This window comes from Sinocyclocheilus anshuiensis, unplaced genomic scaffold (genome assembly GCF_001515605.1).
Source record: "Sinocyclocheilus anshuiensis isolate Anshui unplaced genomic scaffold, SAMN03320099.WGS_v1.1 scaffold389, whole genome shotgun sequence".
NCBI classification, from domain to species: domain Eukaryota; kingdom Metazoa; phylum Chordata; class Actinopteri; order Cypriniformes; family Cyprinidae; genus Sinocyclocheilus; species Sinocyclocheilus anshuiensis.
The window spans coordinates 609,317-622,516 of record NW_015536494.1 but is presented as its reverse complement, the minus strand read 5'-3'; the positions used below and the strand labels follow the sequence as shown (position 1 = coordinate 622,516).

General features: G+C 36.7%; 1 protein-coding gene across 1 annotated transcript; it reads left to right on the top strand.

Annotated features, from left to right (window-relative positions):
• The first annotated feature begins 1,814 nt into the window (after positions 1–1,814).
• On the top strand, positions 1,815–11,397 carry LOC107686169 (metaxin-1-like). Its single transcript, XM_016483070.1, has 8 exons — positions 1,815–1,934; positions 5,913–5,982; positions 7,116–7,195; positions 8,779–8,871; positions 8,947–9,129; positions 10,178–10,254; positions 10,380–10,537; positions 10,645–11,397. The coding sequence occupies exons 1-8, from the start codon at positions 1,854–1,856 to the stop codon at positions 10,866–10,868; spliced, it is 966 nt and encodes a 321-aa protein (XP_016338556.1). The 5' UTR covers positions 1,815–1,853; the 3' UTR covers positions 10,869–11,397.
• Positions 11,398–13,200: the final 1,803 nt, after the last annotated feature.

Below are 13,200 nucleotides of genomic sequence, written 5' to 3'. Positions count from 1 at the left end.
TTTTTTTTGGGGGGGGGGGGGGTGCATGGGGTAGGTCATTATATATTTATGGTCATAACTTCTCACCATAAATAGCACACCTCACCTCTGCAGAAATTAATCTATGTGATGACATCACCTGTGACATCAGCAGTGACATTATCCCGCAGAAGTGTGTGTGTGTGTGTGTTTTGTCTGGCTGCAGCAGTGGGCGACTCTCTCCTCAAGACATTTTAATAGCCATAACCACATCTGTCGGCCTGTTTAAGTATCCCATCAGATAAATGAAATAAGAAGTGTCTTTTATTGTGTTTCCAGTTTGCATTAGAGTTAAAACAATATTTTGGCATGTTTGTGTCAGATGGTTCAACAAAATCATCTGCATTCATATAAATATTTAAAATCCCTTGATGCTTTTTCCTCCAGGTCACAGACACTGTGGTAAGAACTCTTCCTCTCGGATCAGTGGTGTTTTATTCACTTGAGGTTTGTGTGTTTGTCTGTGTCTGAAATTTGAGTTGTTAAACGGGTCATTTGGTTTTTCCACAGGGCTTCAGTGAAGTGCTTTATGCCACCCTGATGTTTGCTTGTGGGAGGAAGGACGTCATCTTACCACACACAGTCTGAAATGTTTAGTGACACCCTGGACTGAATTTATAGTAGCTTTAATTGTTACATTAAATAATAATTATTAGTATAATTTTCCAGTCCTTTAAGTATTATTGGATGTTCCTTTAAAACCATGCTCTAAGTGACATACATATGTGCATGGTTCCTTTTGCCCTTTAGCCTGTTCTTGGAACAGTTTCAGAGAATTCCGGGAATGTCCCAATGATGCCCAAAGCCCTTTTCCAGAGATTTTCTCTATATGTTGAACTTTCCTTGTCTTTACCCTCAATGAAACTTAATTATCTAAATGGGAACACACAGTTACATTAAGTGGTTACATATGTTTCCCCAGGCCATAGACTGAGTAAAAGTGCTCTAAAAAAAAGAGAAGAGGATTACTGAAACCAACTCAGAGGTCACACAAACGGACGGGATGGGTGCTCATGTCCTGAACAGGAATGTACTGGACTCTATCAGTCCCCTGAGTTTCTGGAGATGATGTTATCATGTGTGCATACAGTTTTGACTCATGGATGAATTCTTGGCAGCTGTTTGGGATGGAGAGTTGCAGCACATGCGGTTGATTGTCCATTTGGCCAAGATATGAAATCTCTGTTCTCCCCTACTTCAAACACTGGTAATATAAAACACAAAGACACACAGTTCAGTTCAAGTACCTTACAAATAATGCCATATAAATGCCAAATACAATAGACATTGTTACTACAAAAGTATCAAAAAAGTCAAAACACATATTAAATGACAGCAATATTCCTACACAGTTAGCAGTATATATAGTGTTTACAAAAGTGAATTAGAAAAAAAAAAAATCTTTCAGTTACCATAAACAATAAACAAACAGTACTGTTCAAAACTTTTTATTTCAAAGGTTTTTTTGTTTTGTTTAATGCTTACCAAAGCCGTATTTATATGATCAATAATACAGTGAAAACACAGTATTATTGTCGAATATTATTGTAATTTAAAATGACTGTTTTCTATTTTATTATGTTTTAATATGTCATTTATTGTTGTGATAGCAAAGTTTAATTTTCAGCAGCCATTAGCTACTCCAATCTTAATGTACATCTAAAAACAGCTTTATAATGTACATACATTTTAAAGTTATTTCAAGTTATTGTGAGTACACTAGTGCGTCAAAACTGTTATTTAAAACAGTTATTTTAGCTTTGAATGAAAAGAGTTGTTGGGACTTTTATTTGTCGAAGCATCAGCTCCGGGTCACAGGTGTTTGGATTCTAAAGATGGCGGCACCCAGTGAGCTGTTTTGCTGGAAGGCTGGTTTGGGTTTACCGTCAGTAAATACGGACTGTCTCATCGTGCTGGTGAGTTTTCACCTCTGGCTCGACTTACAAAGTACATACTTGCATAATATATTATTTCAGAACTACTTATCACAACTTATTTGCATTTAAGTGGTACTAAATTAGCTTTGACATCTTGAAAGTAAAATGTTAAACATTTGAGTGCTTTCTCGATCCTTTTAATAGCACTTTAGCACAGCTGTGTATCTAACATTGGCATCATTTATAATGCACCTGATAAATATTTAAAGTGTATGACTGCTTGATGCATTAAAAAATAAATTGCATTTCATTCTTGCATTAACGCTCTTCAATTTTTATTGTTATTTCTACTTACATGCACTTTAATAAAACTAAGTTCTGAAATATATTTTATTTGAAATGTCAAAATATCCACTCTAATCCATCCATCCATTCTCCAAACCACAGGTTCACGGGGAGAATAATGACAATATTTTATTATTTTATATTATATAAGAAATTTTATTGTTACTGTTATCTTATCTATTTTCCAGAATGAAAATCTGGAGATTATTAAACTACTATTTTTAGTTAAATAACAGTTTACAATATTAAGTTGCTTTTTTTTTCTTGTCAAATGTGTTTTGCTGCACCATGATTTTACAGTGTCTAAGTACCAGTCAGATCATGCTGCCCTTTGAAACGGGAAAATCTCCACTGTTTGCTTTTCATGATTTAAGCTCTTGTGTTTTAATATCTCCGTTAATTCCACAGCCAAGGTGCTTATCTACAGATATTTTTGTTGCATGAATCATCATGTTGGATACATTTCTTCCACTGTTCATATTTTTCCACTTCAGTTTGGTCACACCAGGGCGCCACCTGTCTGTGCTACTGTAAACCACAAACCCACATCTGTCATCTGGAGTTAACATCAATATCAGCTCCTGTTGGCAGCTTTGGAGACTGCATTCAGATCCATTTTATTCCTAATCAACAAAGGTTGTATGTGGGCACAGAACCAGGTCACTGTTGCTGAAATCGCATGTTAAAGTGATTAGATTACATCAGTGTGTTTTGGACGCTCCAAAGAGTGTGGTGGGATTTTTCCAGTTCGCCAGCGGTCAGGATGATGTCTGTGCGTTACAGTCTGTCTGCACCTACTCTGGGCTATAAAAACCACAGGCATGTTTTGCTCCCTGTGTCTGATGGTTTAGTAATGTGAAGTTCATTCAGAATTTTCCAGATGATCTCACCAGAAAAGGTATAGTTGCATTAAATTGTAACTGCATGTGAAGGTCTGAGGATGTCTGGAGATTTGCCTGGTGGCTGCCAACATGACGTTAGGCCTGTCACTATCATAACATTTTTGACAGTGATTAATTGTTGTTTATAATTAATTATTATTATTATTTTTTCATTAGAGAAGATTAAGATGTTAGTCACATTAACTTACATTTTTATGCCATAATGTGAATAAATGGCATAAAAATGTAAAATGTATTAAAATACAAATATTTCAACTGCTTTGGAGTGCTCCTATAAGAGAAATAAAATTAAACAACATAATTTAAAAAAACAATTTCATTGCATTTATTGTATTCGTTTAATATGTATATATATATATATATATATATATGTATATGTATATGTATATATATTGTGATATATCGATGTAATTTAATTTAATATTATTTAATCAAATAATATAATATAATATAAAGGTCGTGGGTTCGATTCCCAGGGAACACACATACTGGTAAAAAAATGTATAGCCTGAATGCACTGTAAGTCGCTTTGGATAAAAGCATCTGCTAAATGCATAAATTATTTATAAATTATTTAATTATTATAATAATCTGACCAGGCATTTCTGTAATAATTATGACAGGCCTACTTTTATTTAAGAGATCTCTTGTGATGATACGTGCTTGCTTTATTCTACAAGTTTCTCTCTTGATTTTAAAAGTATGCTTATTTGATTTTTATGAAGTCAATTCTTTCTATATGCAGTGCTTGATGTTTTGCAGTGGTCTTGGAATTTATACTAACACTTAATATGGATCCAGTGTAATCTTGTCAAAAATACTATCCCTTTCTTTTCATGGTAAACTTGGTGCACCTTATACATTTAAAAAAATGTATTAAAAAAAAGTGCTCCGATTAGGAAAAAGTATGAAGTGTTACTGTTCAGCAAAAACATTTACTCTAGCGTTTGTTTATTGATGAATTAACCTCTGGTGTGGTTGCTTTGTTTTGGTTATATTAGAACACTGTTCCTTAACGACAGAGCAGTGATTGGACATGCAGCAGGGCGGGGGCGGGGCTTAAAACCAGGATAGTCCAATCATCATCTGTGCCACTCTATTTAAGGATCTTATGAGTGGCTCAAACTAATTATTACCATCTGCACTTTCAAGAGAAGCTGTTCTGTCATCCGTGGCCTAATTTCAGTGTGTTTATGTGTACAGCAGGAGTCTGATGAACTGCTGTTACTGTGGGCAAAGTGGATTTCAGCCAGCTGTAGTTTTCCTCCTCATATTTGCTGTGGACCGTACCGGTTGTTCACATAGGAATGATTTATTTCCAAACTTGATCCTCTCTACTTTACAAGCCACAATTTAGTATTCTGTAGGATTCAGTTTAGTAATAAAGCTGAGGTTATGTTGTCAGCCTTTGATTAAGTTTACGGCAATTTTCCAGCTCACTGCTCGAGTGCAACTGGGAAAAGGAGAAAATTTCAGAACTCAATACTCAGCTTTTTCCACAAATCCGCTTTCCTTTAGTGAGTGCTGGTAGCCTAATGTTAAAGAAATCACCCAGAAATTATTCTGCTGCTGTTTTTTTCACTGAAACACAATCTGAAGCATCTTTATGCAGCTCTTTTCCATTAAAGGACAGTTCATAGTGACTACAGCTCCAAAACCAACATTAAAGAAGTTCATACTATTCATATCTCCTGAAGCCGTACAAAATCTCTGAAGAACAGACTGGCATATTTTGTGGCATAATTATGTCCATCCATTTTCTATACCCACTTATCCTATGTAGTGTCACGTAAGTGTTTTAGAATAAAAATAAAGTTATAACCTGAAGTTATTTGTTATACTATTTCCTATTTATTTTATTTGTAATAACTGCTTAATTTATTGTATTTTATCATGTTTGGAGCTTCACAGTGAAGGTCAGTTGCTCAAGAGCTGCTTGAAGATTCTTCAAAAATTACATGAGGTTAAGTAATTACAGTAATGACAGATTGTCGATTTTTTTTTTTTTGGGGTGAACTATTCCTTTAAGAACCAAGGCTGATTGTGCCTGAGCCACTCTTGGCTTCAGTCTGAATTGTAAAGAAACGCTCCAGGGAATTTAACCCCAGTGATCAGCAGTATAAGATGCTTTCAATGGAAAGAATCTGCTAAACGACGTGCTGAAGGTCTGACGTCTGAGCCAGGTGTGTAGTGCTCAATCTGTCAGCTCTCGGCTGCATGTGCTGGAATGTGAAATTATGTCCCTCTTTATCGGATGTCGTCGTAAAATGAGGCATCTCGTCCTAAACCCCTAATCCTGTCCAAGAGCTGAATGGAGCTGTTTTGTTGAAGTTAGCTAGGTGTTCTTGTGTTCTTGCTTTTGTTGCAATACTATGTTATCTTCATCTGCGTATGTATGAAGGGTGTGTTGTTGCTTGTTGTAATTTAGTGGAGCTTGCCAAGGAAAGCAACACAGCTCTTACTTAGGTTGGTTTGTAAATTTGTACATAAATGATACCTCAGATGATCAATTAAAATAGCTTTTCTAGCTCGTAAGATTTTTAATGTTGGCCTAGCAGATGGCAAACGGTAAATAAAATCCTGTAAAGTTGCATTGGAGGAGGGAGTTGTATCTAGAGACCAGAATGCCACATATTGACATGAGGCTATAGCAACACACTCATAACCAGATTCTGTCTAATCTTGGAAGCTTAAATCTTGTTAACCAGAACTCTAAAATGGAATTAGTGTACATAATGATAATAATAATGTCTTTTATATCATTTTCCAGGCATACGCTCGCTTTGCTGGAGCTCCACTCAAAATTCACAAGATTTCTAACCCCTGGAGAAGCCCCACAGGTAAGCAGACAGAGTTTCAACAATCTGTTTCTTGGCAAACACTCCACATTAGCGTGTGTTTTAACTGAAGCACACAGGCCTCTTCCTCTTTCCTGCCGAGCTGCTGATAACTTGCATCTGTATTTTTTTCTCTTTCCACATTCTTGTCTGTCTCCATTATTATTTTCCTTGGCTCCTGAATTCTTCCAAAGATTCTTCTTCAATATTATATTATTATTATTATTATTATTAATAATTATATTATTATTCAATATTCCATATTGAAGACCAATGTTCCTTCAACAGGTTTATGCTGGGTAGACCCTTTGACTTTGCAGGAACAACATATGTACTGCATTAATTTTGACATTCTTTACAAAGAAATAAAATTCAAATAAAGATCATCTAGAGCATAACAGTTAATTAGCCTGTTTATCACATTTTAGCAGACATCATCTTTGGATGTGTAGAACCTTAATAAATAAACAAATTACTTAATTTCTTTATTTATTTAGAAGATCATTTTATTTATTTATATTTTCTGAAAAAAAAGAATGCTTATTCAGCAATCATGCATTAAATTGACCAAAATTGACAGTAAAGACTTAAATTGTTAGTATATAAATTTTATTTAAAATAAATGCTTTTCTTTTACACTGTAAAAAAAATTTTTTATAAGTAATTTATATACATTTATATATAATATATTAATCAGCACAACTATTTTCAACATTGGTAATAAGAAAAGTTTCTTGAGCAGCAAATCAGCATGTTAGAATGATTTCTGAAGTATCATGTGACACTGAAGACTGAAGTAATGGCTTTTTAAAATATATTGAAAACAGTTATTTAAATTTGTAATAATATTTCACAATATTACTGTTTTTACTGTATTTTTGGTAAAGTAAATGCAGCCTTGGTGAGCATAAGAGAATTCTTTCAAAAAAAATTAAGAAAATCTTACCGACCCCAAATTTTGGACTAGTAGTTGTATGTTGGTCGTTATGTAATATTGTTATGTTTTCTAAAGATCACGCATTTCTATTATTGATATCCAGAGTGATAATCAAAAGCTTAAATGACTGTTTCATTGATCATCTTTATAGGCCTATAGAAAATCGTTTTTTTTACTTATGCTCATGTCTTCGCTGAAGGTTCACTTCCTGCTCTCAGGACCAAAGATGAAGGCAGCTGCTCTCAACCCAATCAGATCATCATTCAGTTGAGGAAACAGGTGATTATCTCTTGCCCGCAAAACCTCACTGCTGTCATGGTCACGTTTTGCTTTTCATCATGCATTATACAAGTGTCCCTGTATATTTCACCTCGTCATGTGCTCATTTTGTACCAAACAAAGCTTAATTTTGTAGTTTCGGGTTCATTTGTGTACCACAGCCTTTCTAGTGAAGCCTGCTGCCATTATAAATGCTCCTCTAATTTTCTCATTAATCATGTTTGATTGCACAATGAAGGTATCCATTAAATTTGAATGGAATTAGACACAATAAACATTTGTTTTCAGGAAAGGTTTTAATTAGGTGCATAATCAAAACCCTTCCTAGAAACACGTTTATAGTTTCTACCAGTAGCAGTGCTGTTCTACCCAGAGCCGTTTACAGAGTCAGGAGCATATACAGATCAGGTCAGTGCTTGCAGCTTTATTCACAAAACTCTACACAACTTTTTGGATGCTAAAATACTTTCTCCAATAGAGTGCTGCAACCCGAGTCCTGGAAGTAAGTTAGCATTTTTGAACTTCTGGTTCCATAGTCCCAAAGTCAGTGGGTTTTTTGAATAGGTTTTTGGTTAAATGCCTGAAATAACCTCTGTGGTTAACACAAGCTCAAGATATTTTCACATTTTATTGTACGACATAAAAAAAAATGTTTTTAAGCTTTTACGTGTCTTGAAAAATGGCTGTTGCTGAAAAGTAGCTAAATGAGAATACAGAGTTTGTCAGAAAAAGAAAAAGTTGCAAACTATTCTAACTCAGACTCTCCAACTTGTAGATTTTAAATAAAGATTAAAAGATTTGTCAAAAGTGACTGTAGTGTAGTTCGTTTATAGCCAAACGTTTACCTTTTTGCTTCTGCCTTATGCATTCAGGCTTCAAAATTCATAAAACTTTTATTAGCAAAGATTTTCTTGATGAGCAAAATTTGTGGGAATCATAAACTTTTGTTGGTCACAGAGCTTACTTTCTGCAATAATCAAAAAGCCGATGAAAAAATCTTATTGGCGTAGCCAATGTTTGGGGCTGTGAAAATGTAGTCAATGTCCCTAAAATAGCAGATCGGCAAGCAATCTTTTTGTTTCCATTAAGTGCCTCAAGCAAAGCTCTTGCCCATCTTTAAAGAGTCTACGCCATGAACTTCACATACTTGTCAACGTCCAGTGTTAAGTTGATCCTGATAAGCGCTCATTGTCACAGTTGTAAACATGACTGCCTCTTCCATGAAGGGGTTTAACATCACAATGCCTTTGGTTCCAGGTGGAATGCAAAAGAATGCGACACATCTCACAGAAATCCTGTAGAATTCAACCAATCAGATGACAACTTCGAAACTCCCAAAGTGTTTACGTTTTTGTGTGCCTTGTGCATCAGATGCCAGTGGTCCATGGGCTTGGCATCTGAGGCTGAGTCTTTGGTAATGCTAACTTCCGAGTTGGCCTACAAAATCCCAGCAGCACCATATAAATAAGCCATTCATCAGTTGTAAACACTGGCTCTGCCAGTGACTTTGGGAAGGTTGTCCTGTACCTGTTTTTCTTGAACAATAGCAGACGTAATAGTAATACTGGAAATTTGTGTTTCAGAAATACAATGCAGACTATGATCTCTCGGCCAAGGAGGGTGCAGACACTCTGGCCTTCATCTCATTACTGGAGGAGCGACTGTTACCTGCACTGGTGAGATTCAAATCCTGAACCTCGAAGAGGAAAGTTTTGATGGGTACTTGCTCAAACTCTCATGTGTCCCGGCAGATCTATGCTTTATGGATCGATCCTAAGAACTACGTGGAGGTGACGCGCCGCTGGCATGGAGAGAATATGTCCTTCCCACTCAACTTCTTCCTGCCGGGCCGCATGCAAAACAGGCAGCTTGAGCGACTCCGCCTGATCCGGGGAAACAGTTCACTGGAGGCGGGAGAAGAGGCAGAGGAGGAGGTTGGTGGAATTGTGGATATTGTGCTTGATAGTGTTTGTTTTTGCTGTGCGATATGCATCAGATGGTGAGTGGGCTGTCTTTGTTGTGACAATAACACCTCCTTGAGACACCAGGGCGGCTGTTAGACTCTAGCCAGAGGCAATAGTGTTCTGGTCCCTGAAGAGGACACTGATAAACCAGCAGATGTGTGGAATCTGGGCTCAAATAGAGCAGAAGTTCCATTCTGGCAGAGAATTCTATGCTAGATAGTTGCTAGTCTGATGTTGGGAAACAACTCTTCTTATTTATGACACTGTGAATCACAATATGCATGCTGGGGTTATGCTCCCTGTGGCTGAGCAATATATTGAATGTTATATTTATGATGAATTTGCTTGGGATAAAAAACAAAGTTTACTTTTAATGCAGTGTTAAAGGAATAGTCCAACAAAAAAATTAACATTCTGTCATCATTTACTCCCCCTTGTGTCTTTCCAAACCTGTATGACTTTCTTTTTTCTACAGAACATGAAAGAAGATATTTTGAAGAATGCTGGGAACCAAACAGTTTCGTTTCCCATTGACTTACTTTGTATTTTTGTCCGTACAATGGAAGTCAATGGGAACCAAACTGTTTGGTTACCAGCATTCTTCAAAATATCTTCTTTTGTGTTCTGCAGAACAAAGAAAGTCATACAGGTTTGGAAAGACATGAGGGGAAGAAAATGATGACAGTTTCCATTTTTGAGTGGACTATCTCTTTACTAGCACATTCACACCAAGAAAGAAACTTATATTAGCGCCCACACACCAGTGCATTCTGTTTATTATAAGCCCATACTGCAGTTATGTCTGCACTCAAGCTCTTTAAAGGTGGATTCTGATTGGCTGTCAATGTTTTTATCGTTCATCAGCTGTAAAAAAAAAACAACAACAATTCTGATAGTGATTCCAACAATAACATGAATAGAGGAAAAGAGGACATACGAATCTGTAATCTAGGCAAGTTGTTTCTTCTACATCCTCTCAGTCTCTATTCTCTGTAACTCTTTCCACCTTTCCCTCCAGCTTTACCATGATGCTCTGGAGTGCCTGAATCTTCTTTCTCAGCGTCTGGGATCGAACACATTTTTCTTTGGAGATTCGTAAGTGTTTTACACATCAAGGTTGATCTTTGAGCTTTACTCTCAGTTGATTATGGGTTAGGTTTAGTACATACATTTTCTATACATTTTTATATACATTTGATGTTTTTGTATGTGTGTTAAAGGCCCTCTTCTCTAGATGCGTATGTGTTTGGTCATCTAGCTCCGCTTATTAAGATCCGGCTGCCTAACTGCCGACTGCAGCAGAACTTGAAGAATCTGGACAACTTGAACACATTTTGCTGCAACATCTTGAGCTTGTACTTCCCCAGCGAGAGTAAAGGTGACCAATAACCACAATAAAGTGTTTGCAAAGAACAAAAAGTCCATTCTTCTGTCTGTAGCATAAGAGTCATTGAGTCCTGATGTTCGTGTCTGTTCTGTTTGCAGAGGGCGTCAATCGTCCGATGTCCAGCACACAGCAGGGGAGCGACTTTGACAACGAGCCATACAAGAGACGCAAGCAGCTGCTGTCAGTGCTGGTCGCCGTGGCAGCGATGTTGAGCTATGCTCTCCTCACGGGCATAGTAGCTATTGAGCATGTGCAGGAGGAGGAGCATGTAGGCCCTGCCTCACTCAGAGGCCCCTCCCATGAGGAAGAAGAGGAGGAGTGAATGAGGATGAATGAAAGTAGGACTTTTTAGTTGCACTGGGATGGTCACGTCTACTTGGTGGAGGAACACACAGGAACAACATATTGTTGGGGATTTATGTATTACTTGTTCCTTGACTTGAGCTTTAATTGCGTTATAATCTTTGGTTTTATATCTTTGTTAGACGACTTTATTTTTTCCATAGAGCTGCACTTGTTGCTTTAATCTCTTGACTGGGTATATTCACCTGTGTTTTCTTTTTTACTGAAATAATAAAAAGCAGATCTCTTTATAGCTACTAATGTTAAGCTAAGTTTAGGTGAGAAAGCACTGAAAACTTATCGTCACCAACCTCAACTTTCATTGTGTCGACCAACTGCTTTATTACAGAGGGTTTTGAACCCTTTTGATAGCTTTATGATAATGAGATTGAGAGATTTACATCTCTTATGTGCTATTGCCTTGTTTGTTTTGAAGCTCAGTGTTTTTCTTGTTTTAATGCACATTTTATTTGCTACCTGCATAAATCATATTTTCTGCTCTGCTGTCAGTACTGGTCTGCTGTGAGATTATCTCATGTTAATGTGATCCTATTGAGTGAAATAGGAAAGTTAGACTCTTAAAGACATAGATCACCAAAACCAAATCATTTATTCTCCATGTCTCATTCCAAACCTGTGTGACTTGTTTTCTAATGTGAAATAAGAAAGGACATATTTTGCAAAATGCTGCAATATAACAAAGAGTGAAAAATGTAAGGGGGTCTGAATACTTTCCGTACCCACTGTAGATTTCCTCACAATTGTGCAGATTTTGTGCTCCAAAAGGAGAAAAAGTAGTTAAAAAAACAACTTGTGTGCTGTTTTCTAAGTATTCTGCAACCATGCAATAGTTTAGTTTATGTAAGAAACTCTCCATAATTTATAGAATTATTCACTAAAAATATCCCTCTTGGGTATTGGATCTTATTCAAATTTGGATCAGCATGCTTGATCACATGACGTGAGAACCAATAGCATTTGGCATCACTAATTTGTGTATTGCACGTTTGAATATTGTGCCAGAATGATCCAAAACAGTATTATGGCACATTGTATAGAAAACATTGACTTAAACATGATTGAAAATATGTTTTTTTGTGACAATCATACAAGGGTGAGTTAAAGATGACAGAATTTACATTTTTGGATAACCAAACCCTTTGAAAGTGACATTTTCACCTTACTGCAAAGGATAAAGAGAGAAACTTTCTTACATTATTGAGGATTAGAAATTGCACTTTTTGTAGGAGACGGTAACAGATTATTAAAACCAAAAGTTCATGTCCAAAGGAATCTTGCTGACAGACCACAAAAAAAGGGCTAAGATATTTCAGTTCCTGTAACTTTCCATGAGGATTTCTGTAAGGCAATTAAACTACAGGAGTGAATGTTTCTCTCTAGTTAAACTCTTTGAAAGAGAAACAATGGATTGTTGAAGATGGTTGTTTTGGGTATTGTTACTTAATGTTTGTATTTTGCCTAAATATCTTTGTTTTACACCATAAAGCTTCAAAACTACAGTAGTTCACTGATATGTTGATATGTGTGTATTCATTCATACACGAGTCATTTTATCTGTTATGGATAAGGATGGGATTCTACAGATGGAAATCAAACTACAGACTGAACAGCAGTTCTTCTCTTTTTTTCACTAACTGAAATGGGATGTAAATACATACTGCTTATTGATTTCTATTTTCATAATTTAAGGGGCAAATAAACAGTCCTGAATAATCCAGATTCTGCAGTGGGTTTCTTTTTTTCTGCAGATGCAATGCTGCATTGTCACAAAGGGAGTTGCTGATTTTATCTGTTGCATTGTTGTAACAAATGACCCTGAGGACTGTGTGAAGTGGAGGTTGTAAGAGAGAAAGATATTCTCTTTAAGCTACAGTTTACCTGCCGGCAGTGTTTCCGAGCATCAGAGGTGACTGAGCGAGGGCTCTGTGAATTACAGTAGTGCCCTGGGGAGACACAGCTGTGTGTTACAGCACCAGACTGGAATCTCTCTGGCTCCTGTTCATTCCTGGGTTTGTTTCCTGTATTTGTGTGTGGAAACATAGTGAGCCCCCTCCCCACCACTAGATCCAGAGCAATCAGGAGCTCCCTGAAGCCACACAACATTGTTTAATGACCTCAGAATAATCATCTGGGAAAGAATTCCTGTTCGAGAAGGAAAAATGCATTTGGGCTGTGCTCATTTTCCACACAGGGATTGAGCTGTGGAAGTGGTGGGTGGGGTAATGCTCTGAACTGTGTGTCATGGACCGTTCTGGTTTTGTTCAGGGTGTAAAAGTTTGATTCATGACTCC

Excerpts from the sequence above, each read along its gene's own strand:
- LOC107686169 (XM_016483070.1), top strand. The coding sequence starts at position 1,854 with ATGGCGGCACCCAGTGAGCTGTTTTGCTGGAAGGCTGGTTTGGGTTTA. Across the intron at positions 7,196-8,778 it reads TCATTCAGTTGAGGAAACAG|AAATACAATGCAGACTATGA; the intron begins GTGATTATCTCT and ends TTTGTGTTTCAG. Across the intron at positions 9,130-10,177 it reads GAGAAGAGGCAGAGGAGGAG|CTTTACCATGATGCTCTGGA; the intron begins GTTGGTGGAATT and ends CTTTCCCTCCAG.